This window comes from Hyphopichia burtonii (assembly GCF_001661395.1).
Source record: "Hyphopichia burtonii NRRL Y-1933 unplaced genomic scaffold HYPBUscaffold_3, whole genome shotgun sequence".
NCBI classification, from domain to species: domain Eukaryota; kingdom Fungi; phylum Ascomycota; class Pichiomycetes; order Serinales; family Debaryomycetaceae; genus Hyphopichia; species Hyphopichia burtonii.
Genome location: NW_017963730.1, coordinates 1,476,193 through 1,499,997, shown reverse-complemented (window position 1 = coordinate 1,499,997; position 23,805 = coordinate 1,476,193). Strand labels below are relative to the sequence as shown.

Here is a 23,805-nt window from a genome sequence, read left to right as displayed (position 1 = left end):
CCGCCAGACATTCACGGTCTGACATGATAGGCCGACTGATTATACATTTGCAGTTTAATGTGTATATAGGTGGAAGAATGAGCAATTCCAATTCCATTTGGAATTAATTATTCTTTGGCCCTAAATCTTCCTAACACACCATAAAGAGAAAGAAGTCTTCTTCTCATTTCCACGTGAGTGGAAATGTCTATTAATCTATATAATGAATAATATATAGGATGTCTTTGCGAAGAAGTAACACAAAGAATAATTTGTCACATATATGCTTCTACCTCACACTGATGTTCTTTCTTGATTAATCTGGCATGGACCAGATTTGAAAAGACCTTGAAGTCTGACATCTTCTCTTGCATGAAAAAATGAGTAGCTTATGTATGGATGGAAGCGAGTGTCCTATCAATTATAAGTATTCATCTGCTTGTTGCGATTTTAGGCATATGTGAGATTCCAAACCTTAAGGTCTTACCTCAGTCATTCATTCAAAAAATATGTTGCATCTGTTATGGCTGCTAATAATCTTTTCCGCCCATTGATTGGTGGTTTAGTTTGTTTAAGTGAACACCCTCTATAATAATTTAAGTGTTAATAGTCCTAACTATCCAGTTACTCAGCGTAGTACAATCCTTGTTTTTACTGCAATTCCTTTGGCATTGATTCCTTAGGTCTTTTACGGTCCTAAGCTTAGTGTTAGCTCAAAGTATGCAAATTGAATCATCCAATCACAATGTCCATTCTTTATATATATAGTCATACATAAAGATTAAACATAATGGAAATAAATTTATCGGTACACTGTAGCTGAAAAAGACTGTATCTTCTTTACTGTCTACTTATGCTTTACTCGATTCTGAGCAAGCGCTAGTGATTTTAGACCAGCGTTTGATCATTGGTGATTTCGCAGCCAAAGAGTTCTGTGGGATTTGCGCAAAAAGATTGCGAAAAACACTCACTTGATGGCTGCAATTACAAAACCAATCTTATAAATGAAATAAGCCGCTGCTCTTTCTTGTTGAATTTTACCGTAATCTTCCTCAGATTTTGCTATTTTAATTTTCTCGCCAAATAGCTTCGTAATGTCTGCTCAAGTGTTTAATTGCTTTGCCTTTGAAAGTTTGCCTTTTCAAGTACATAACGATGACTTGACAATGCCAGAAAGTGATAATACTACTGAAGAATTATTAAGAGATGGTCATATAAATACGAAGTATGCGAAGGATGGGATTCAAGGTTTCTTTGCTGTCCGAATTGCCAGTTCGAATGCCAAAGCCATTGCGAGGTATTTCGAATTAACAATGGGGTTCAAAGAAATTGCGTATAAAGGGCTAGAGACCAGACTGACCAAGTTAGCGAGCCATGTATTGAAGAATGGGAATGTTCTAATAGAAGTTACGAATACATTAACCAAGGTGGAGGAAAACTATCCGAATTATCCCAATAATCAAATTATAAACTATCAAACAATAAAAGAATCAATGAATGAAGAAATATTAAATAAATTACAAAAAATTGTCTTTGAAATTGGAGGGAAATATATTGGGATCATGATGGGCCATAATACGGAACTGGTAAATTATGAAATTGGAATAAACAATTTCACTTCCTCAGTCACGAGATTGGCGGAGTATAAAGAGATTATCAGGGATTACCAAACAAACTTGACCAAAATAACTGACTTAACAGAAAAACTATTGTATGATATTTTTGATGGATATGCGATACAAGAATTTCTTCTGACCCATGGAGAAGGAGTTTACGATATAATGTTGACGGTGGAAGATGCTGACTGCATTTTCAAAAGGGCCACTCGAGCCGGGGCCAAAATAGTAAAGCCGCCAAAAGTATACTCGGATCGTCAAGGATCAGTTAAAATGGCAACGATTCAAATTCCCCAAACTGATATTCAACACACATTAGTTGAAAATATTGATTACAACGGGGAGTATTTGCCGGGGTATGGGAGATCTTTAACAAAAGACGTAATCTTTGATAAGGCTTTAACAAAACTACCACCAATTAACTTAGTCAAAATAGATCATTGCGTTGAAAACTATACTTGGAATCAAATGATGGCAAAAGCTGAATTCTATGCTCAAATATTGGGGCTCCATAAGTATTGGTCCGTTGATGAACAGGATGTTTCCACCGGAGAAACCGCCTTAAGGTCAATTGTTATGGCTTCGAGTAACGGACAAGTCAAAATACCAATCAACGAACCGGCAAAGGGTAAGAAAAAATCTCAGATTGAAGAATTTTATGATTTCAACGGAGGCCCCGGGGTCCAGCATCTTGCATTAAGAACATATGATATCTTGGAATGTGTAAGACTGATGCAAAAAAGAGGTATTGAATTCAACACCACTTCCCAACGTTATTACACCAATTTGAAATCAAGATTACAAAAAGACCGCATTGAACTATTCGAAGAAATCAAAGATATCGAAAATTACGGGATCTTAGTTGACTACGATCCGTCTACAAAGTACATATTCGACGAAGAGCACGGTCGTTATCGCTGTAATTACATTCTACAAATCTTCACCAAGCCAAATCATGACCGACCAACTTTATTCATTGAAATCATCCAGAGACATCACCATAACGGATTCGGCAAGGGCACCTTCAAAGGCCTTTTCGAGACCATCGAGGAACAACAACGCTTGAGGGGTACTCTTACTGAAAGCGACTAAGGTAAGTATTGCTTGTGTATTGGTTTTATAGTAATATAGGTATAAATGCTGCAACAATGTCGCCCGCGACATTCATCCCTATCAAAGTAACCTTCAGACGAGAAGCCAATCCTTGATCGAGAAGTGGCGATCCAACGATGAGTCCGGGGTTTGGTTGAGAGAATGAGCAAAGCATCCGCTAAGCACGGTTTACACGGGTATTTTAACTCAATCTAGTTAAAGATACAAACCGATTATATTTAGTTGAGACATGATTTGCTGAGAAAAAGCGGAGTACAAAATGCGCATTTTGCTGCTTGAATTATTAATGCTACTGGAAATGGACTGACTCTATAGATCAATAATGGATCTGGGGAAAAAGAGTAGGTAATGGTCATGGCAAAAATGGGAGGGATGCCTGTGACAATTTGATCTTCTGCTGAAAAGAAGCCGACAACGCAGAAAAAGAAAGAAGCGAAAAAAGGCGGAATGGAAATAACCTCGAAAAATGGTAAGGTCTAAGTAGTAACAAAACAACAAAACCATCGCACTGAAAAATGTAGAGAAAAATTTTATATATACATTGGAGTAGCTTCTTCTTTTCTTTTTCAGGTATTTTTCAGCCAAGTATCAACCATGGAGTCTATTACTCGAGTTTCTATGAATGTTTGTCCATTTGTTAAGTCCAAATCGACTCAAGCATTGCGTCAGTTATCCAAGAATTCAGCCTTAACTACTCAAGCACGTCAGTGTCCATTTATGGCAGCTGCTCTTAATTCTAAAAGAGAATATAGTAGTGCTAGTAAACCAGTTAATGCCACCGCAGCATCAGCAGCATCTGCAGCATCGGCCGGCAATTCTACTTATTCATTGAAAGCCGAACATTTAAAGGCCAATCAGGTTGATTTGAGTTCCAATGAACATGGATTTGACTATCAAGGCTTTGTCAATAATGAATTGAATAAGAAAAGATCAGATAAATCTTATCGTTATTTCAATAACATTAATCGTTTAGCCAAAGATTTTCCTCGTGCTCATTTGGCTGAAGAAAACGATAAAGTTACTGTTTGGTGTTCCAATGATTATTTAGGTATGGGTCGTAATGAAGACACTTTAAATGCCATGAGAAAAACCTTAGATAAGTATGGTTCTGGTGCAGGAGGTACTAGAAATATTGCTGGTCATAATAGACATGCAATTAAATTGGAATCAGAGTTGGCTGCTTTGCATAAACATGAAGCTGCTTTAGTATTTAGTTCTTGTTTTGTTGCTAATGATGCAGTATTATCTTTATTAGGTCAAAAATTAAAAGATTTAGTTATTTTTTCCGATGAATTAAACCATGCCTCAATGATTCAAGGTATTAGAAATTCAAGGGCTAAGAAGGAAATCTTTAAGCATAATGATTTAAATGATTTAGAAATTAAATTATCTCAATATCCAAAAAATCAACCAAAATTAATTGCTTTTGAATCAGTTTATTCAATGTGTGGTTCCATTTCTCCAATTAATGAAATCTGTGACTTGGCAGAAAAATATGGGGCTCTTACTTTCTTAGATGAAGTCCATGCCGTTGGTATGTATGGTCCTCATGGTGCCGGTGTCGCTGAACATTTGAATTTTGATGCTCATTTGAAAGCCGGTATTGCTAAACCAATTGACCCTACCGTAGTCGATCGTATTGATATGATCACTGGTACTTTAGGTAAAGCTTTTGGTACCGTTGGTGGGTACGTTACTGGGAAATCAAATTTAATTGATTGGTTTAGATCTTTTGCTCCTGGTTTTATCTTCACCACTACTTTACCTCCTTCCATCATGGCTGGTTCTTCGGCCTCAATTAGATATCAACGTTCTACTTTACAAGATCGTATCTTACAACAAAAAAACACTCGTTACGTTAAAAATAACTTTGTTAACTTAGGTATCCCCGTTATTCCAAACCCTTCCCATATTGTTCCTCTCTTAGTTGGTAATGCTGCAGATGCTAAAAAGGCTTCTGATTTGTTATTATATAAACATAACATTTATGTTCAAGCTATCAACTTCCCAACTGTTGCCTTGGGTGAAGAAAGATTAAGAATTACTCCTACCCCTGGTCACGATTCTAAGATCGCCGACCAATTGATCTCTGCCGTTAACGATGTTTGGAATGAATTAGGATTGGCCAGAATGGGCGACTGGGCTAATCAAGGTGGTAAGTGTGGTGTCGGCTCTATCGAAGAAGTTCCTCACATTTGGACTGACCAACAATTGAGCTTGAAAGATTCAGACTTGAATCCGAACGTTGTTGATCCTATCATCGACTCTTTGGAAGTGAGTTCCGGTATTCAAGTCTAAGCTTATATCTATTCAGTATTCATTCATTAAGTATCTCTAAAACATCAACAAAAAAACATCAAAAAAAAAAAACAAATATTAAACAAAAAAAACATTTTTTTTTTATACTTTTTTTCTTTTCTTTAGCTAAATATACCTTTATTTATGATGGCTAACTATCAAATCATTGTAGCGATGTAGGTATTGAATGATTTTAATGATGTTTTTGCAACATTAGATGTATGGGTTTTTCCTTCGAGAAGAGTTGAAAAAAAAAAAAAAACAGAAGAGAAAGTACGCGGTGAGATCAAAATATAAACAAAACCGTTCTAACAAGTAAAGCATCAAACCTCCATTAATATTCGAAGACCCTACGGAAACATGGCTCTAGATAAAGACCAACTAATAAAAGTCTATGTGCTTCGACTTGTTAGCTCTCTCGTGCCACAAGAATTTGGTCAAGAGTACATCCAAAGCTTAGCCGCTGACTTACATTCGTACCTATTAACTGGGATGAACCAAGACTCCAAGAATACTGATGTGAATCAATTGGTGGACCATTTCAAGAAACAATTTTTAAGCAGAGGACTCATGCAAGAATGGATATTATTCCAGCAAATTTTGGATCAGTTGATCCAACACCGATCGATAGATTCTATAGTGAATTATCTAATTTTATTATATCATTTACAAAGCGGCTCGAATTCTAATTCTCAAGTTAATCAAGGGAATTATATCCAGTCATCTCCATTCAATGACCAGATAACGTCGAACCACAATACTCCAATTCTAGGTCATTCCAATCTCAATAGGCCAACTTCTGAGAATTCGAATAATTCAAATGGGGACCCAAAAGCTACTTTTATAAATTCTGCAAGTAATAGTATACCTTTACAAGATTTGATTCATCCATACTACGAGAGCTTAAGTGACAACGAGATCTTGGCATATTTATCTTACACTTTATGCGGATTAGATTCAAAGTTACTTCCAATAAGTAAGATAAATGGACAAGATGGGCTTCAGATTCAGATCCCGGAAACTTTAAATCATAGTTATACTTGTTTATTAACGAGTATAATAGAAGCTGGAATTCTTTATGATTGGTTGAAATCAAGTGTCGATATGAAAAAGGGTAAATTACCATCACCCATTAAAACTGCATATTTACGAGTTTTGGAACTGGAATTATCGAATTATTTAAACCATATTACCTCATTGTTTAATGATTCTTCTAAAATTCAATCATTACTTCAAGTGTATAATCAAATCCAAGGCCAAATTTTAAAATTGAGATTATTCTATATGATAACAAAAGAAAATATAATGACCGACAAAAATGGATACGAATTTCTATTACAAATGTGGAAATTTTCGAAATTTGGTGATTCAAATATCTCGATAACTTCCAAGCAAATTTTTGAACAGATATCGGTTCCTTATTATGAGATCATTGAACATTGGATAATAAAAGGTGAATTAGTTGATAATAATGATGAATTTTTCATTAGTTATAATATCGAAGAAAATCATATAAATGATATTATTCAATTCAATTCCAAAAAAATACCCGATTTTTTCACTTTAGTTAATAAAGAAATCGGATATAAAATATTTCAAATTGGTAAAAATTTAATTTTTTTAAATAAATATTGCAAAGAGTTGAATTGGATTAATAATTACAATGTTAAATACACCCAGTTTATTTTCAATGTCCACCAGGGCTTAAAATCCATGAATATGAATTTAATCAATAATTTAATAAGAATTCAATTCGACGAAACATTGAATTATCTTACATTAATAATATTTCAGAAAAACTTAATGTTTGATCATTTGATTAATTTTAAGAAATTCTACTTAATGAACTCAAATGATTTTATCGAATCAATTATTGAAAATGGATCGTCTTTATTCAGTAAAACAAGTGATAGTTTGACATCCAATCAACTATCTAATGTTTTAATTGAATCAATAAATTCATCAACAATTAAGAACTACCCGCTAGAGTTTGTTAATAGATTAGATGCAAGAATCCTCGACTTAACTCATGGGAATATGGGATGGGAAGTGTTCACCTTAGAATATAAGATCCATGATTTACCGATTGAAAACATCATATATTATGATCATGGATTATTAGAATATTTAAAGATGTTTAATTTTTTTTGGAAATTAAGACATTTACAATATTTATTAAATGAAGGTTATATAGAATATAACGATATTTGGAAAAACGATTTATCTTTTATACTGAAAAATTCAATTAAATTGAAAAAAGCATCTAATCTTAATATAAGAGAACATCAGCAATTATGGTTATTGAAATCTTTCAAAACAATTGGAATCATGAGAAATCAAATGATCATGTTTATCACTACTATGATACGGTTTTTCTCCATTGATTTGGTAGAGGATTGCTTTCATAAGTTAATCATTGAAAAATTATTTAAATCTAAAAACCCTAAACATGCATCCAATTCAAATAACCAAAAACTAGCCATTTTCAATAAGACTTTTGCTAAGAGCATTCAAAATAAGAAAATCATCGGATTGGAGCCAGAACTAGTCGAACATAATATGAACGAATACACCATTGATGAGTTGATTTCAATCCACCAGAAATACATTCATCTGATCACCAACTACAAGTTATTCAGCGAAGACCAGATTGGTAAGGTTAGTGGCGACAGCTATATCAAGAATATATACGCATTATTAGAGATTGTTTTCATGTTCATTAAGGCATCGGAAGAATTTGGAATGCTAATTAGAAATTACATCGCCATCACCAACATCGAAAAGGGGCTTCAAGGTGGCTCCAACGAAGAGTACGACGACGACTTGGAAATCATCGATGATAAACTAAAACTGATGTTCAACCAAATCTACAATCAAACTTACTTACAAGACTTTAAAAGCACAAAAGAGCTATTTGTCAAGGATTTGAAAAGCGATTTAGATCTAAAAGATCTAAGCCGATCACTCTAAGTACCCTTGACTCTTACATGACTCTTTCAGGATGGAAGGATATCACTTTTTGACAGCAATTGTTAGGACTTTAAAACCAGGTTGTTCCGATATCCCAAATGGGGTTTAGCCCGTGACTCTGTTTCTGAAACTTTTTGTTGACTTCTTCCAAGCCCTGCTTTCCAGTAGTTACTCCCAGACTCGAAACCAGTTGTTTATCCGCATAACTTATCCGAAGACTCGCATTGACATGTTTACCTCTCCTATACTGCTGCTGGCAGTCTGCCACTCCATTTTACCGAGGACTCAAGTCCTTTTTCTCTGACCTACTGATCGCTTTGTTTTCACAATGTGCTCCACAATTTGGCCCCACACACACGACCCTCCCGACCTCGACCAGAAGGAGCAGCTTGAAGGACCAGCTTTAAGAGATGGTATTGGACAGTGGCAGATGGAAGACGGTGAACGGAGGACCAACTCGTGCCTGGTGCAGGAGAAGGCTTCTGTCTATGGGCACATCTATCGGCTTATCTACTGGGATAGTCATAGCCGCGGGCCTAAGCAAGAATTCATGAGAAATGTCACACAAAAAATGTTTTTTTCTCAAGTCGATTCCCCAGAATATAAAACAAAATGGATATCATCAGAATTGGCCGAGTTTGAAAATTTGCTTTTTCACGGACAATTGAGTTATAGAGCAGAAGATCTTATAGAAATACAAAATGGAAGAAGTTGATAGTGTTTTAGTGGATAACGTCAAATCATTTGCTGCTGGGGGATTCGGTGGTGTTTGTGCTGTTTTAACCGGACACCCATTTGATTTAGTGAAGGTGCGTTTACAGACTGGGGTCTATGATACTACCAGTCAATGTATTAGACAAACGTTGGTTAAAGATGGATTGAGAGGGTTCTACCGTGGGGTGTTGCCTCCATTGATTGGGGTGACTCCGATGTTTGCAGTCTCATTCTGGGGTTATGACGTTGGTAAAAAACTTGTTTCTTCATTTACTGGCCGTTCAGCTGATAAGTTCACTATCCAAGATACTTCCACCGCTGGGTTTATTTCTGCAGTTCCAACCACCTTGGTTGCTGCTCCTTTTGAAAGAGTTAAGGTTATGATGCAAATCCAACAGAAGGAAGCTTCAATGGCTTCTGTCATTAAGGAAATGTATAAAACCGGGGGGATTAGATCGATTTTTAAAGGCTCTTTGGCTACTTTGGCCAGAGACGGTCCTGGTTCTGCTTTGTACTTTGCCACCTATGAAGTCTTGAAAGAAAAATTGTCTACTCCCGGTAAAGACATGTCAATTGGTGCCATTGTCACTGCCGGTGGGTTTGCTGGGGTTTCGATGTGGTTGGGTGTTTTCCCGATTGATACAATCAAATCAACTCAACAATCCTCCAACACAAACATATCCATTTTCAAAACAACTTCCAATATTTATAAAAAAGGTGGTATCAAGGCCTTCTTCCCAGGGGTGGGTCCTGCTTTAGCAAGATCTTTCCCAGCCAATGCCGCTACATTCTTGGGTGTTGAACTTGCCAGAAAAGCCTTAGATTCTGTTGCCTGAAAAAATAAAGCTTAAAATTTCAAAAAAAAAATTATAAAACTCAATTGATCTCTGCCAAAAGTACTATATATACAAGGTTGATCCTTCTGTCTTATGTATTTATTATCGATTTTGCATTAACTCTCCTTGTAGAAGCTCCGTACCTTTTTTTCTCTTTTGAAAATAAATGGTACCACGAGTCGTGCCCCTGGCACCAATTTTTATAAAGAGTGGAATTTACCGTGAGAGAAAATTGAACGAAGGAGATAAATCTACTATCATTGAAAAGATTCATCAATCATCAATTAGCTAATAAATCAAGATGTCTTTGACCGACGACCAAGTATGTACAGCCACTCAATTGGAGAAGTTATATCGTGGTACTAACTGTTTTAGGTGAGTAATGAACTTCGTAAAATGAAGGCCTTCATTGAGAAGGAAGCACAAGAAAAGGCTAAAGAAATTAAATTGAAGGCCGATGAAGAATACGAAATTGAAAAAGCTTCTATTGTTAGATCTGAAACTGCAGCCATAGATTCAGTTTATGAACAAAAATTGAAAAAGGCTTCGTTGGCTCAGCAAATTACTAAATCTACTATTGCAAATAAAACTAGATTAAGAGTTTTGGCTACTAAAGAAGAAGTTTTGAACGAAATTTTTGAAAATGCAGAATCTGAATTGAAAAAAATCACCGATAAAAAATCTGATTATAAACCAATTCTTGTTGGATTAATTGAAGAAGGGGTTTTGGCATTATACGAAGAAAAAGTTACCATTAAAGTCAGAGAACAAGATGCCGCCTTAGCTAAAGAAGCTGCTGAAGAAGCTGCTAAAGCTTTCGAATCAAAATCAAAGTTTTCTGTTGATATCCAAGTCGATGAATCTGATTATTTATCAAAAGACATTGCTGGTGGGGTCATTGTTGTTAATGGTACTGGTAAAATTGAAGTTAATAACACTTTAGAAGAAAGATTGAAATTATTATCTGAAGAAGCATTACCTGGTCTTAGATTAGAATTGTTTGGTCCTTCTGCTACTAGAAAATTTTTCGATTAGAATCGTTTCCCATATTACAAGTCCTTATCATTTTGCCTTCTTTTTTTTTTCATTGAAAATAAAATTAAAACTGTCTAATTCTTTATAAATCATGATTCATCTTTGAGTATCATAGTTTGTGTTTTTTTTGTTTCTTCCCTATTTTCTTTATCTTTTTACTTCCCATAATCTGTACCAGATTATTTTCATCATTATTATACATTATCTAGTTTCAATTTCCCCCTCTGTAGTTAGAGTAATTGATCAATTAAACCTTTTATCACCATGTTTTGTGCTTCGCAAAACTACTACTTCAAAAAAAAAAAAAAAAAAAAAAAAAATTTGTCAGACTTCAATGACCTGAAAATTCCTTTATCCTCCCATTAGGCCAATTTTAGTTTATAACCCGTATATAGAATAAAACTGAGTTAGAAATCCTTCATATTTCAAGGCTCTCCCCGTTTACCTTGGCCAAATGTCATTATTAAATCCATCACGGACAGTCAGAGGTCTACTATACAAGAATATAATCAGACCCCGGTTCCAACTTCGACATTGGCAAAGACCAGCAGCTAACTTGAGATTTAAGTCAACGAGTAGCAGGAATACTCAACTTTTGAAGAATTTGTCGGAGCAAAATCATGATAGTACATTAGACGAAGATAAAGCAACCGTTCCTCCCAGACCAGAAGAAGAATTGAATCTGGATTCATTAGCTCATCATACCACGTATATTTATAACAAATTGAAACCCATAACACCAAATGATTTATATGTATCTTGTACTACATTTGATAAAAGTGGGAATATTACAGCAATATCGAAAAAATACCCTAAAATGAAATTTTTGAAAGAGAATAACCTATTTCCCCGTGATTTACGTAAAATTGATACTTCTTCAATCGATGTGGTTCCTCAAATCATGGTTCGCTCTTCAAACGCAATCCTTATCAACTTACTTCATATAAAGGCCATTATTAAAAAAGATTCCGTAAAAGTTTTTGATACATCAAACCCTTCCATCGCCACTAAATTAGGATTATTCATGTATGACTTGGAAATGAAATTGAAAATGCCAGGTGCGGTTGGTTCTGTAAATCCTTCAGGTCATTCTGTTTACGAGTTTAGAGCTTTAGAAAGTATTTTGATCAGCACCATGTCCTATTTAGAAGCAGAATTTAAAACTCATCTGAGCCAATGTGGAATGATTTTAAGTGAATTGGAAGACCAAATTGATAGAAATAAGTTACAAGATTTATTAATAAAACTGAAAAAACTTACAAGTTATTATCAAAAAGCTGCCTTGATTAGAGATGTGTTAGAAGAATTATTAGAAAATGATGAGGATTTAGCCGGAATGTACTTGACAAACCCAAAAGTATACAACCCTTCAACTAGTTCAAACGAAGACGACTTTGAAGATTTAGAAATGATTTTGGAATCTTACTACAATCACTGTGATGAATTTGTCCAACAAGCAGGATCACTTATTAATGATATCAAAGCTACTGAGGAGATTGTAAATATCATTTTGGATGCTAATAGAAACTCATTGATGTTATTCGAATTAAAAGTAACGATTTATACCCTTGGATTCACAGTAGCAACTCTTCTTCCTGCTTTTTATGGTATGAATTTAAAAAATTACATTGAAGAAAGTAACTACGGATTTGGTGCAGTGGTTGTATTTTCTGTTATTCAAGGTTTAATGATTATAATCATGAATTTTAGAAAACTTTCAAAAGTTCAAAAATTAACCATGATGGGTGGACATGGTCATTTACATTATGATTCTGGTCGCTCATTGAAAAATGCAAAAAATTGGTTTTCTAGAAGACTGTGGTATAGAATTCTTTATGGAAGAAGAACAAGATATGACAGACCAACCTCCAAAGAGAAAGATGTTATTTGGAGAATGATCAATAATGATAGACATCTGAGATGAAGCATAAGTTACTTGTAAATATTTGGCGAAAGTCAGTGACTTTTGTCTTACTTATAGATTTATGTATGTAGATTCGTATATAAAGTGTAAATTAGAAAGAAAATGAAAAATAAACTATATTTTACAAGAATAATGTCAAATTATGGAACAAGAGAAAGAAAAGGAGGGATTGAGTGTAAATCAAATGTTTGTATATGCTAATTTGTTTTAACTTTTGGTATCTATTTATTCAGATTCATTTTCGTCATCTGAGTCGGATTTGTTTACTACTGCACCATCTGCATCTTCATCTTCCCCACCAACATAAGATGGAAGAAGATTATTTTCATCGTCATTGGCAGGTTCAGGTATTTCGGCGACGGTTGGCACATCATCATCATCAAATTTCTTATGTTTAGATGGTGCACTTGCGTTAGTTGCAGATGAACGACGTTCTCTGAAAACAGGTTGAGCATCTTTTTCGGCACCAGGTTGAATTAAAGTACCTTCAACTGAAACAACTCTACCAGTGGTATGAATCGCTTTAATAGTAAAATTTAATTTACCTTCTATTTTAACTTCATTTTCATCAACCCAGTATCCAAAAGATTTAAATCTATTATTTGAAGCTTCCTCATCTTCAACAGCGTACTCATCGGCTTGACTAGGTATAAAACTCCAATCATTTGGCATATTATATTTCTTGATAGATGCATTAAAGGTATCATGAAGTAATAAACCAATGTGCGAAGCAGTTTGCATGTATATATATCCTTCTAAAACATCACCTAATTGAGGTCTCCATATCAAAAGATCTACAGTTACCCATAAAAAGGTAAATGGTGATGAGTTAGAAATTTTTGCAATACTAATCGTTTGATCTTGGCTATCAGTTGATATGTTATCTTCCGAAAGTTTAATATTAGAATATGACAAAACAACTCCTTTTGCCTTATTGAAATAAGTCATAATTAAAGGATCTAAGTGTTGGGCTTTAATACCGTTGATAGGATTTGCTATATGACATGGTGCAAGTGAAACATATAATGATGTACTGACAGTATGGAAACATTCTGAAATACCTTCATCATTGACTGGGTTAGTGCTTTGGGGGACGTTGAATTGTCTCTTTTTATTTCCAAATTCCCCTCCAGGCCCTTCTGATGCACTTGGTCTTTTTCTAATTTCAACAGACATATCGAACTACCAGGCTAATTGTTATTTTGAACGTCTATTTCATGAAGATCATCGAGATGATATGGTTTTAAATTTTTTCTCATCCCAAATGAAAAAAAAAAAAAAAAAATTGTGAAAAAGTAGTGCACATAAAATGGCCCGATGAGACAGAATAGACTACATGTCTGCAAAATTGTAGATAACATTAATATTCATTAAAAATTAATCATTTGATCTAGTATTACGAATGCCACGTGATGCTACAGTAGCCATGGAGCATCACGAAGAGCAGGCATCGTTCTGAAATGTGTTCTTTGGAAAAAAAAAGAGTAATAAAAATGTTAAAATACTGAGCTGCAAAATCGGGCACCAGTTTAAATGAATTTATTCTTAAATTTCGATAGTCTGCTTTGGGTCAATGGTTTCGAAAAACTCATAGAGGTTTTATCAGCTAAAGCAGCAGCAGCACCAACTGCCGAATTGTTGGGTGATGGTGACCCACCAAGAGCGGTGGCTATAGCACTGGTTGAGGCAGCAGCAGCATCACTTTCATGTTCTGATAAGTTTTTTTTGAATAATAAACTTTCTTCCTTTTTTAACATTTGGTCTTTTCTTTTGAAGGCTGGTTTATAGGCCGAGGAGGGAGTCTTAAACACTGCAAAGTTCTTTAGGATACGGGCTGAGTATTTTGTGGGTGCGTCTTCCTCTGGAGTGTATTCAGGAACCCCAGTGAAACGAACTTTCTTGATGGCTTCGGTGATTTGTGCACTTTCACTCAATGGAGAAGAGCTAGGAGTAATCGAGCTTGAGCGTGAGGTTTTTGCCTCAGATGCAATAGTTAAGCTACTTCGTGAAACTTGGTTATCTTCGGAGACAGAATCACTTAGAATGCTATTTTTCTGAGTATTAATTTTAGTTATTTGTGCACGGGTAGTCGGCTTCACCTTGGCTGGTTCAGATGGAGGGGATGCTGTTGGTGATACTACCACAGCAGGCTGTAATTCAGCCGGGGGTGGGGAATTGGCCAGGTATTTTTTAAGATTAACGGAGGATGGTGAGTTAGGATCAAAGACAACGTGAGAAAAGGCCTCTTTCTGTTGTGTCATCAAAGATCCTGATTTTGCAGCCTGTTTGATGTGAAGTTGTAATCTTTGGTTTGCCGTCAACTTGGGAGATGTAGGTCGTTTGGATTCATTAACAGCTTCTTCTTCTGATTCTTTGAGAACGATCAAGGGTTTCGTTTTGTTTAGTGGTGGTGCACTTAACCCTTCACTAGAGTTTGTAATTTTTGATAGTGAAGATGATCTCGTCAACCCCTCAGACTTATCCTTTATTGATCCAGTAGGCAATTTGAGACCATTTGAATTGGAAAAAGATTTCTTTAAGGCAGTAGCAGCAGCTCCAGTTTCCAAGCTTTTCATTACCTCAGTGCTTGAGATAGGTTGAGAATTAGATCTTCTTCTGCCAAGATTCGGCTTACCTGGCAAGGAAGAGGCTTCAGATTCAGCATTAGGATTTGGTGGATGAGATTCGCTTTTGGCATCATGAAAGGAATCATTAGAAGCTAGGAAAATGGTGGACATTGGCCTGGCAGAAGTGCTCGGGTTTGCTCTTAGTGTAGGGGTTGGAAAACCAATCATTGAGTGTCGCTGTGGCGATGATATAGACGAATTAGATGAGACAGAGTTTTTACGTACAAAAGGCTGGGTTAGTTTTTCCTTAGTCCCAATTGATAACGAGCTATTACCGCTAGAGACGGAAGACGAGCGGGACAAAGATTGATTTGAACTTTTTGTTGCACTTTCATTTTCCGATCTTTTCAATTTATTCACTGCAGATTTTGGATTCTGGACAATGGAATTTGGCACAATCGGCTTCTTTTGGTTTTGGGTATAGATTTTGACAAGCTCTTCGGATGGCAATTCATACATTTTTCTGAAATGCATTTCTGTTCGGATCCAAGAGTGACCGAATTCCTCAAACTTTTTGATAGAGCTCTCAATCATATTTAAAGACTGGTTCAAGAAGTTTGAAAAATCTAAGATAGTTCTAGCATTATTTTCATGACGTGAGTTTGCTCTGATGAATCTAGTTAAATTTGCAATCAAGATTCCGTTTTTTTTCGTTGAATTGAATAAATCGTCAACTTCTTTTAGTTGTTGATTTTTAAAGTATATTCCATTTTTAGAATTGAATGCAAATTTCTGATCATACAAGTGTTGATAGTTAGAGAGATAGATTTTGCGACCAAACTTTCGAAGAACGGAGTAAACATCATTTAATCTATAAGTCCACATCAAAATCTTATGTAGGGAATATTGACCTTGGGATAAACTGTTGATATAGTTATCTTGTTGAGATTTTGATAAATTCTTTAAAGGTCTGAATCGATTCAATTCTTTTTTAGCATGATCAACAACATCCTGTAGGTGTTTTGTTATAGTGAAAAGGGTCTTAATATCCATATCGATCAAAGTTGCTTCAACAAAATTATTGTCATTCAATTGATCACCGCGGGGATCAGGAATTGGATATAAGAAGGGACTTGTCGTAACGTCATTGGTGGTTCCAGTTGCAATTGATAAATCAATGTCTTTGAGTTCCGGGAGAAATACCAGTTCCTCTAGTATAACTTCTAGATCATCAAGGTAGGAGGCGTTATCTTTTTCTTGTTTGGCTTGTTGCAATCTTTTTTGGTATCCATGAATGCAATTGACACACAAATAATCGAATAATTTCAAGCATTTGTTTGATGTAGAAGCAAGCGGTAATGATTCAAGAGGAATGATTGCGGAATCTGAATTATCATAGGGGACATGGGTGGAAATAGAACTTATTGTTATGGGTGTTGGTTTGAATAGTTTGAAATTTGAAAGGAACTTAAGCTTATTTGAAAACGCCTGTTCATTGATAGCAAATAAATTACCAGCTAAAAGAATTATGTAATGTATTAGAGCAAGCTGATTAGAATTCGATGCATTCGTTGAGTTTATCAATTTTTTACACGCCGCCAGAAGCGCTTTCAACTTGACTATCGCATAAATGAACTGCAAAATCTTAGCTTCAAGTGTGTCGATTGCCATATTCACTGGACTCTGAGTCTTCAAGGAAACAGGCGACAGGGTTGATATAGACATTGGCGAAACGGATGACCTTGAATGAATCGATTTTGGGGTTGAAGGAGCCAAAGTCTTTGATGCTTGGTTTGATGACCCGGTAGATCCATCATTACCCAGCTTAACTGTCCTGGGTCCTCCAACGGGAGAAGAAGCAGTCAGTCTTGGAGAATTCGACATGGTTATCTTGAAACACCTCAAGAAATACGAGAGGGGGCGTTCAAATGAGTGGGCGGCAAGCTTGATGAGACTGATTTGAGAATCCACTAAGACTAATTTACCAGTAAAGTAACTTGGGTTAATGTTTTCTGTCCTTCCAGATTGTTCGTATTCAAAAATATCTTCAATTTAGACGTATTTCTTTTATCTCAATACCAGTAATGTATAGAAAAATGTCAAAACTATTCCTTTTTTCTGTGAGCGGTGAATGCTGAACCGTATCGCAGCTGACTTTTAGCCTTATCACTAACAAACAAGATGGCGTGGTTTAACTTAGGCTGTTGTTAATCAGAAGGGCCGGTGGTTGATTTCAACCAAACACCAAACATACAGAGGATGACTGGACTGAGGCGGCTGTTTAAACCTACGTAGTTGAATTTAGAACTTATACGGGGAAATTTTCATGATTGCGAGTCAATTTAAGGTTGAGCGAATATCAACGCCTGTGAACAACAGCACCAACAAAGCTTTTCTATAAGCACTCGTACGAAGCTACGTCCGCCTCTTTGGGACTTACTGGCAGGTTTCCTGTCTTGCTAACGGCTTTTCTGACTGCTGGACTTATTGAAAGACCCTCTTATTTGGACTCTCCAGATGTATCCGTACACCTTAAGTTAATGCTGTTTTTTTTTTCTTAAAAAAAAAAAAACAAAGTTCTAGTAAAATCAAAATAAACAGAGTATAAGTACACCAACTTCATCAACGATAGCCAAGGAGAGGTAAAGAAAGAAGGAGGCGCTCATCGATCAGCAGCATGAACTCCACGGACTACAGAGCCACAGCTATATTGACGGAACACTTGGGCTACCCACCACTCACGTTAATTGATAATGTAATAAACGCGGTTAATAAGATTCTGGCTAGGTGTATAGAGGGATTAGAGAACTATTTGAAAGAACGAGAAGTTGATCTACAAGAGAAAGCACGTGCAAAACAGAACTCAGATAATGATGTTATCACTGGCGGGTCAAAGAAGTCAAAAGCAGGTGAAGAGATTGACTTGGAGACATTTTCCAGGGAAATTGAAACTGGTACTGCTAAATTAGAATCGTTACTTGATAACCAGATCGATAAGAATTTCGATAAGTTTGAGTTGTATGCATTTCGAAATATCTTTACTATACCCAAAGAGCTAATAGAGGAAGGTTGGATAAAATTGAAGCATCACGAAGATATTGATTTTGGGGAATTGACTCACGTTGATAGCGAAAAACTCGATGAAGAAATAACAACTTTGATCCATCAAATTAACCTCGAATTGAAGTTAAGAAGAATCTTGAAATTACAACTAATCAAGGCCGATAAAATCATCGATAGTTTGAAAAGCTTCAAGCAAATACTAACAGCCACCATATTTGATCAATTCGAGTCAAATAATGAATTGGCAGATGAGGTGAAAACGGCATTCAGATCATTACAGCCGATCTCAGATAACTTGCATTTCATCTTGAGCCAAGTTGATGACTTAACCTCTCAGGTTGTGCTACTAAATAAAAAATTTCTTCACGACAAACAGCTATCTGATCTAGCTTCTATCAAATTCGCTCCTTCTTTCAGAGATAAGTATATACACGCTAAGTCATTCAAGCTATTGGAAACTGTTGGAATCCTCGATAAGAACAACTTGTCAACTGTTTTAAAACCTTTGAATGAATCCTCTGCATCTCCTCCTCCATCAGTTTCCAACATAAAAGCTTCTGTTTCTGATGTCGAAACCATTAAAGACTTTAACAAAAAACTCTCTCAAACTGCTTCAATGCCTTCCACTGCCGGCTCTCTCTAGGGTTCGACTTACTATGTATATTAGTGTAGATTATCTTGTATAATATAAGGGTATATTCATATAGTCCTGTATGTAAGCTTTTTTTTTTTTTTTTTTTTCTTTCTCAGTCTTTTCTGTTACTTCATTTTTCGTCCAATAAAACAAATTGAAAAACGAATTATCCTCAAGTAGAATACAGTTACTTTACCCCATCATAGATAGGAACAATAAAAGATGGCACACACATTAAAACCAGATCCAGCATTCCAAAGATTCAACAGAGCCAAGGAAGTTCAAGGTCATTACTTTCGTTTCACCACTAGATCTGCTCTCTTCAATGTATTGATGATGGGAATTGTTCCAGTTGGTTTGACCTACTGGGCATATGCTGAAAATGCCAAACTTAACTTCCATAGAAAGTTCAGAAGTACTAAGATCTTTGATGACGATGAATACGTCCCAAGAGATAAAGATTTATAAGTCAAACACTAATTTTGTCATATCATCATCCATATTTATTTCTCTTGCTTATTTATTTCATTTTTCTATATGTACATTTAAAATTTATTCAATTAATCAAATAAACAATTACTAAGTTGATACTACAAGTAGGAACTCTAAAACGGTTATTTATTAAAGAATTATGAATGAAACAAATGATTGCATGGTTAAAAAAAAAAAAAAAAAAAAAAAAAAAAAAGGAAAGGAAGAAGTAATAATAATACACAGAATGATACAAGGGCCATTAGAAGTTAATAAAGCATAAGGAACAAATATATCACAGTAGTAGAAGGGAAAGTCATTAAAGTAGGGTAAAAATTTAAAAAAGCTCATTGACCATTTTTCAAGTCAACTTGAAAGTAAACCATTCCAGATTCCATATTCTTCAAGACCCGCTTGCCGTCCTTGCCAACATCATCTGAATGAGTGAGATTGATTGAGTTCTTTCGTTGGGTTAAAGGATTATTTGAACTAACTGCTGTAGTGTTTGCCTTTTTCATTTTCGGTCTTTCACCATTTACTTTCTTTTGATTGGAATTTTCATAAACAAATGAGTAATTATTAACTGGATTTGTTTTTATTGAAATTTCTTTACAACAATCTTCTAAAGAGAATTGGGGAGATGATGAATTGAGGGCGGAGGATGATCTGCGAGCCGAGCTTATGGAATTAGTATTGGCATTAAAGGATCCGGTGAATGATTGTGCCTTTTTAAGTACCTTATTTGGTGTAGATGATTTGGAAGTAGCATTCGTAGCCAGTTGTCTTCTATTGGGAGAAGGATTAATATTATTTTTATAAATGTCACTATCATTGTTATTAAAAGAAATGGTATTTTTATAAGATTTGGTATTTCCAAAATTTGGATTACGAAACACGCCAGGTGCTTTCGGAGAAGATTGAGGAATATTAGTTTCAGATAATGATTTATCGAACATGTTGTCAAACTCATAAGATAATCCTAAACCAGTGACAGGGGGGTCATTTTGTTGGGTTGGAGATAAGTTTGGTAAATCGAAATTGACCAAAGAAGTATCAATATCTTGTTCATCATTCAAGTCCATCATAGCAGAAATCAAACTTTCATCTGGTTCTGTAGCATCATCATCGGCCTCATATTCATCCTTAGCCACTGGGGCATTAATTGAATTATTACCATCAAATTGGATTGAATTATGAGAAGACAGATTCAAAGGGCTCTTCAATTCTGCAAAAGGAATATCTTTCAAGATATCATCAATGGTGATACCGTTGTTATTATGATCCTGATGAATTGGGTTTGGATTGATAGTTTCAAGATTGAAATTATTTGAAATGATGGAGTCATGAGAATCGTTGGCAAAAGATAAGAAATCATCTGGAGTCAAACTTAAAGATTTATCAAATTGGAAACTTGGAGGAGAAGAAGAAGAAACGTCACTTGAATTTGAAACAAAAGTAAAGTTGTTATTTTTAGAAGGAGGAGGATTTCTAATAATTTCATCTCTTAAAAGTTCATTTAAATTTTCTTTAGAAACATGACTTGAAGCAGTTGGTAACTTAGAGTAAGATTTAGTTTTTTGTATAGAAGACATTGATTTTTTCAGTTGTAACTTTGGGGTTGTTTTTTTAGTCTGTTGTTTGAGTTTGGAAGGAGATTGGTTTTGTTTCTTTGCTTTTGTTTTAATTGGGGTAGAATGTAGAGGAAGAGTGGTTGAAGTTAGAGGAGGTGCCGTATTAGCAGCGGCGGCGGCAGCGGCAGCAGCAACCATGTTTTTCTGATTTTGTTTCTGAGATTGAATCAAGTATTCATGTTGCAATAAATGTTGATTAGATAACTCTGGAACCGTTGATAAAGTACCCGATCGCAGAGTAGCTTTACCACCAGCCATATGATTACCGTTTGAAGGAGAAACAACAACTGGAGATTGGTTAAAAGTGAGAACTTGTTGAGGGAAACTAATCGGAGGTTGATGCATTGAATTAGAAGAATTGATTGAAGTTGGAGTTTTCAAAACCTGGTGTTCATTAGTAAAAGCATTATTTGGAGTCACAATAGTATGATTCACATAATGGGGAGACTGGAACACTGCAGAAGACTGCGAGGTTGGAGTCTGCAAGTGGAACCCATTAATCTTATTCAACAATTCAGTGGATTCATTACCAATCAAGTTTGGAAACAAATTATCATCTTCCGAGACCATTGGTTGCGGTGGTAATAGCTGGTTCCCGCCGGAAGCGCTGTGGTTTGCCGCAGTGGCAGCAGCAGCGGCTGCTGCTGCAAAACTATGATCATTAGGATTCATCGACCGAGAGCTCCCCTTCATTAGAGATGCTTGATCATGAGACAGCAAATGAAACTGATGAATATTCATAACAATCTCACAACTATCTAGTGTAAAAGCGAACGGAAGATAACAGGTAAGCGACAGAAAGCGAAGGTGTACAGTAGCGAGTGGATCTAACAAACTAAACAGTTGGATAAGGAACAAGTTGTTGATTTGAAAAGATATTCAGGGTGCAACCGATTTTTTTAATCAAAGGATTTTCCCCTGAGGGATTTGGTTTATTAGCATTTTTTTTTTGTTTTGTTAGCGTTTTTTCGAAAAAAAACTAAGCTTGAAGCTGGTGCAAACCCGCACGACCTTCTTTTTTTGCAAGAGCCAACAATAAAAGGAAGGGAGTGTGCAACCGAAAACGGCACAAAAAGGGCATCATCCCCCAGCCAATTTGAAGGGTTGGGCTGGTTAAGAGAATTGGATTGGGTAAGAGCCAGAGCCAGGAGACCAGAGCCAGGAGACCAGAGCCAGGAGACCAGGGCCAGGAAGGAGAATGGCAAAGAGAATGGCAAAGAGAATAGCAAAGAGAATGGCAGAGCAACTAGACTCGGGAAGATTGGTGGGGGCAGCACGGAGATCTCAAGGGTCCAATTGTTACAATGTCTGAGTTTGAGGAAATGTTACGATACAAAGATTGCGCATTGTTAAGCTACAGATGTAAATTTGAAGATTAATTTATTGATAATACCTAAAACATATATACAGGGCCAACCCAATAGATATACCTACCTAAGAAATACACAGACCGACACCCTGATAAACACTAAACACTAGATAACCCTAGACACTAGATAACCCTAGATAACCCGAGATAACCCTAGAATAAAACAAAACTAAAACACTGGGAAGAAAAAAAGGATCCACAGAAACGTGGAAAACTGTAAAAAATTGTAAAACAACTGTAAAAAAAATAAAACTGTAAAACAACTGTAAAAAAAATAAAACTGTAACAACATTGTAAAAAAAATAAAACTGTAAAAACATTGTAAAAAAAATAAAACTGTAAAAACATTGTAAAAATAAACTGTAAGAATTGAAACCGAATAAACCAACCTGAAGTGAATGAATTAAATAACTATAAGTATTTGGCAAAATGTTCATCATTTAGCCACCCGACTTTTTCAAAAGCAGCAAATAACCTGGAAGCTTTGTTTACATCGATTCTGCAAGCTTTTTGGGCATCAGTTCTTCTGAATTGCATGCCATTTTTCAATCTGGAGACTTTTTCGAAAAATAATCTTCTTTTTGAATCCAAGTAAACATTACAAGGTAATCTTAAAGTAGAAGCCAAAACTACTTCAGCAGGATGTAATTTAGAAGCGTTTGGATCATTTTTAAGATCCATTGGTTGACCTTTCCATTCAACTTTTAAAGCTCTTGAATTGTTTGCTGGTAAGGTTAGTGAAGTATCTGGGCTATAATCGGGGATATTTTCATCAATGAAAGAAGCTTGTTGAATAGCCAAGGGAGATCCTGCGTAAGGAGGATCTTTTCTAACTTTTCTTTGTTTTTTGGGAGAAGAAGGAATTGAAGCGGAAGCTTCAGAGTCGCTTGGTAATTGAATTGAATTTTCTTTAATAATTCTACGAGTTCTAATTCTTTCATTATTGGATTCAGAATCAGAATCACTATTGAGAAACTTCTTCTTATAAGGGCCTCTTCTATCGATTAAACGAATATTTGAATAACTTTCGCGATTTGACATGATTGAATATTGTTGTAAAAAATTTAATTGACGTTGTTTATAATTGGATTTTAAATTATTCCATGGATTAACAGTTAACTTATAACTCTTATAATTTTCAACTTTAAATGGTTTGCTGGATGTAATATAATTCTTGGATACTTTATATGGTTTAATTGAATTGGTGGTTTGTTCAATTGGGGTGGTTGGTACTTCATCATTGTGACTAATTGGATTTCTTTGATATGGTGATAATGGTGGCGATAATATACTACTTCTAGTATTAGAAGTAGCTATGGGTTGTTTAATTAATAATTTACTATCATGATCGATTTCCGGATGATTATTAGGAGTTAAACATCCTCTTTGACTTATTGACCTTGTAAATGGTTGATACAACGACATGTTTTTCTTTTACACTCTAGTTACTAAAACAAATCCCAATTCCCAATTACCAATCTATGTATATATATTCTTTTTAAAAATTATTTATATCTGATCATGTTTATATTTGGGTAAGTCATCTGCTATCGATGATAAATTTTTTTTTTTTTTTTTTTTTTTT

The 23,805-nt window shown here is 35.4% G+C and overlaps 12 protein-coding genes across 12 annotated transcripts; 8 read left to right on the top strand and 4 right to left on the bottom strand.

The window, feature by feature from the left end:
• Positions 1–1,148: 1,148 nt before the first annotated feature.
• On the top strand, positions 1,149–2,946 carry HYPBUDRAFT_123498 (uncharacterized protein). Its single transcript, XM_020219306.1, has one exon. The coding sequence runs from the start codon at positions 1,293–1,295 to the stop codon at positions 2,685–2,687; it is 1,395 nt and encodes a 464-aa protein (XP_020077211.1). The 5' UTR covers positions 1,149–1,292; the 3' UTR covers positions 2,688–2,946.
• Positions 2,947–3,316: 370 nt separating this feature from the next.
• HEM1 (5-aminolevulinate synthase) lies at positions 3,317–5,158 on the top strand. Its single transcript, XM_020221183.1, has one exon. The coding sequence runs from the start codon at positions 3,327–3,329 to the stop codon at positions 5,004–5,006; it is 1,680 nt and encodes a 559-aa protein (XP_020077210.1). The 5' UTR covers positions 3,317–3,326; the 3' UTR covers positions 5,007–5,158.
• Positions 5,159–5,366: 208 nt separating this feature from the next.
• SPC98 (Spc98p) lies at positions 5,367–7,976 on the top strand (the record flags this gene model as incomplete). Its single annotated transcript, XM_020223535.1, has 1 exon — positions 5,367–7,976. One exon carries the CDS (start codon positions 5,367–5,369, stop codon positions 7,974–7,976), a length of 2,610 nt encoding a protein of 869 aa, XP_020077209.1.
• Positions 7,977–8,457: 481 nt separating this feature from the next.
• On the top strand, positions 8,458–9,557 carry CRC1 (carnitine:acyl carnitine antiporter). Its single transcript, XM_020221182.1, has one exon. The coding sequence runs from the start codon at positions 8,678–8,680 to the stop codon at positions 9,524–9,526; it is 849 nt and encodes a 282-aa protein (XP_020077208.1). The 5' UTR covers positions 8,458–8,677; the 3' UTR covers positions 9,527–9,557.
• Positions 9,558–9,753: 196 nt separating this feature from the next.
• Positions 9,754–10,598, top strand: VMA4 (H(+)-transporting V1 sector ATPase subunit E). Its single transcript, XM_020218923.1, has 2 exons — positions 9,754–9,848; positions 9,902–10,598. The coding sequence occupies exons 1-2, from the start codon at positions 9,828–9,830 to the stop codon at positions 10,559–10,561; spliced, it is 681 nt and encodes a 226-aa protein (XP_020077207.1). The 5' UTR covers positions 9,754–9,827; the 3' UTR covers positions 10,562–10,598.
• Positions 10,599–11,015: 417 nt separating this feature from the next.
• Positions 11,016–12,485, top strand: MRS2 (Mrs2p; the record flags this gene model as incomplete). Its single annotated transcript, XM_020223534.1, has 1 exon — positions 11,016–12,485. The coding sequence occupies one exon, from the start codon at positions 11,016–11,018 to the stop codon at positions 12,483–12,485; it is 1,470 nt and encodes a 489-aa protein (XP_020077206.1).
• Positions 12,486–12,552: 67 nt separating this feature from the next.
• On the bottom strand, positions 12,553–13,739 carry HYPBUDRAFT_152766 (DNA-directed RNA polymerase I subunit). Its single transcript, XM_020221181.1, has one exon. The coding sequence runs from the start codon at positions 13,659–13,661 to the stop codon at positions 12,711–12,713; it is 951 nt and encodes a 316-aa protein (XP_020077205.1). The 5' UTR covers positions 13,662–13,739; the 3' UTR covers positions 12,553–12,710.
• Positions 13,740–13,799: 60 nt separating this feature from the next.
• Positions 13,800–15,816, bottom strand: HYPBUDRAFT_152765 (protein phosphatase regulator). Its single transcript, XM_020221180.1, has one exon. It carries the CDS (start codon positions 15,644–15,646, stop codon positions 14,015–14,017), a length of 1,632 nt encoding a protein of 543 aa, XP_020077204.1. The 5' UTR covers positions 15,647–15,816; the 3' UTR covers positions 13,800–14,014.
• A 1,715-nt stretch (positions 15,817–17,531) lies between these two features.
• Positions 17,532–18,810, top strand: MTW1 (MIND complex subunit). Its single transcript, XM_020221179.1, has one exon. The coding sequence runs from the start codon at positions 17,730–17,732 to the stop codon at positions 18,756–18,758; it is 1,029 nt and encodes a 342-aa protein (XP_020077203.1). The 5' UTR covers positions 17,532–17,729; the 3' UTR covers positions 18,759–18,810.
• Positions 18,811–18,971: 161 nt separating this feature from the next.
• Positions 18,972–19,323, top strand: HYPBUDRAFT_152763 (uncharacterized protein; the record flags this gene model as incomplete). Its single annotated transcript, XM_020221178.1, has 1 exon — positions 18,972–19,323. One exon carries the CDS (start codon positions 18,972–18,974, stop codon positions 19,215–19,217), a length of 246 nt encoding a protein of 81 aa, XP_020077202.1. The 3' UTR covers positions 19,218–19,323.
• Positions 19,324–19,442: 119 nt separating this feature from the next.
• HYPBUDRAFT_152762 (uncharacterized protein) lies at positions 19,443–21,878 on the bottom strand. Its single transcript, XM_020221177.1, has one exon. The coding sequence runs from the start codon at positions 21,542–21,544 to the stop codon at positions 19,568–19,570; it is 1,977 nt and encodes a 658-aa protein (XP_020077201.1). The 5' UTR covers positions 21,545–21,878; the 3' UTR covers positions 19,443–19,567.
• Positions 21,879–22,607: 729 nt separating this feature from the next.
• On the bottom strand, positions 22,608–23,645 carry HYPBUDRAFT_138353 (uncharacterized protein; the record flags this gene model as incomplete). Its single annotated transcript, XM_020219672.1, has 1 exon — positions 22,608–23,645. The coding sequence occupies one exon, from the start codon at positions 23,643–23,645 to the stop codon at positions 22,632–22,634; it is 1,014 nt and encodes a 337-aa protein (XP_020077200.1). The 3' UTR covers positions 22,608–22,631.
• Positions 23,646–23,805: the final 160 nt, after the last annotated feature.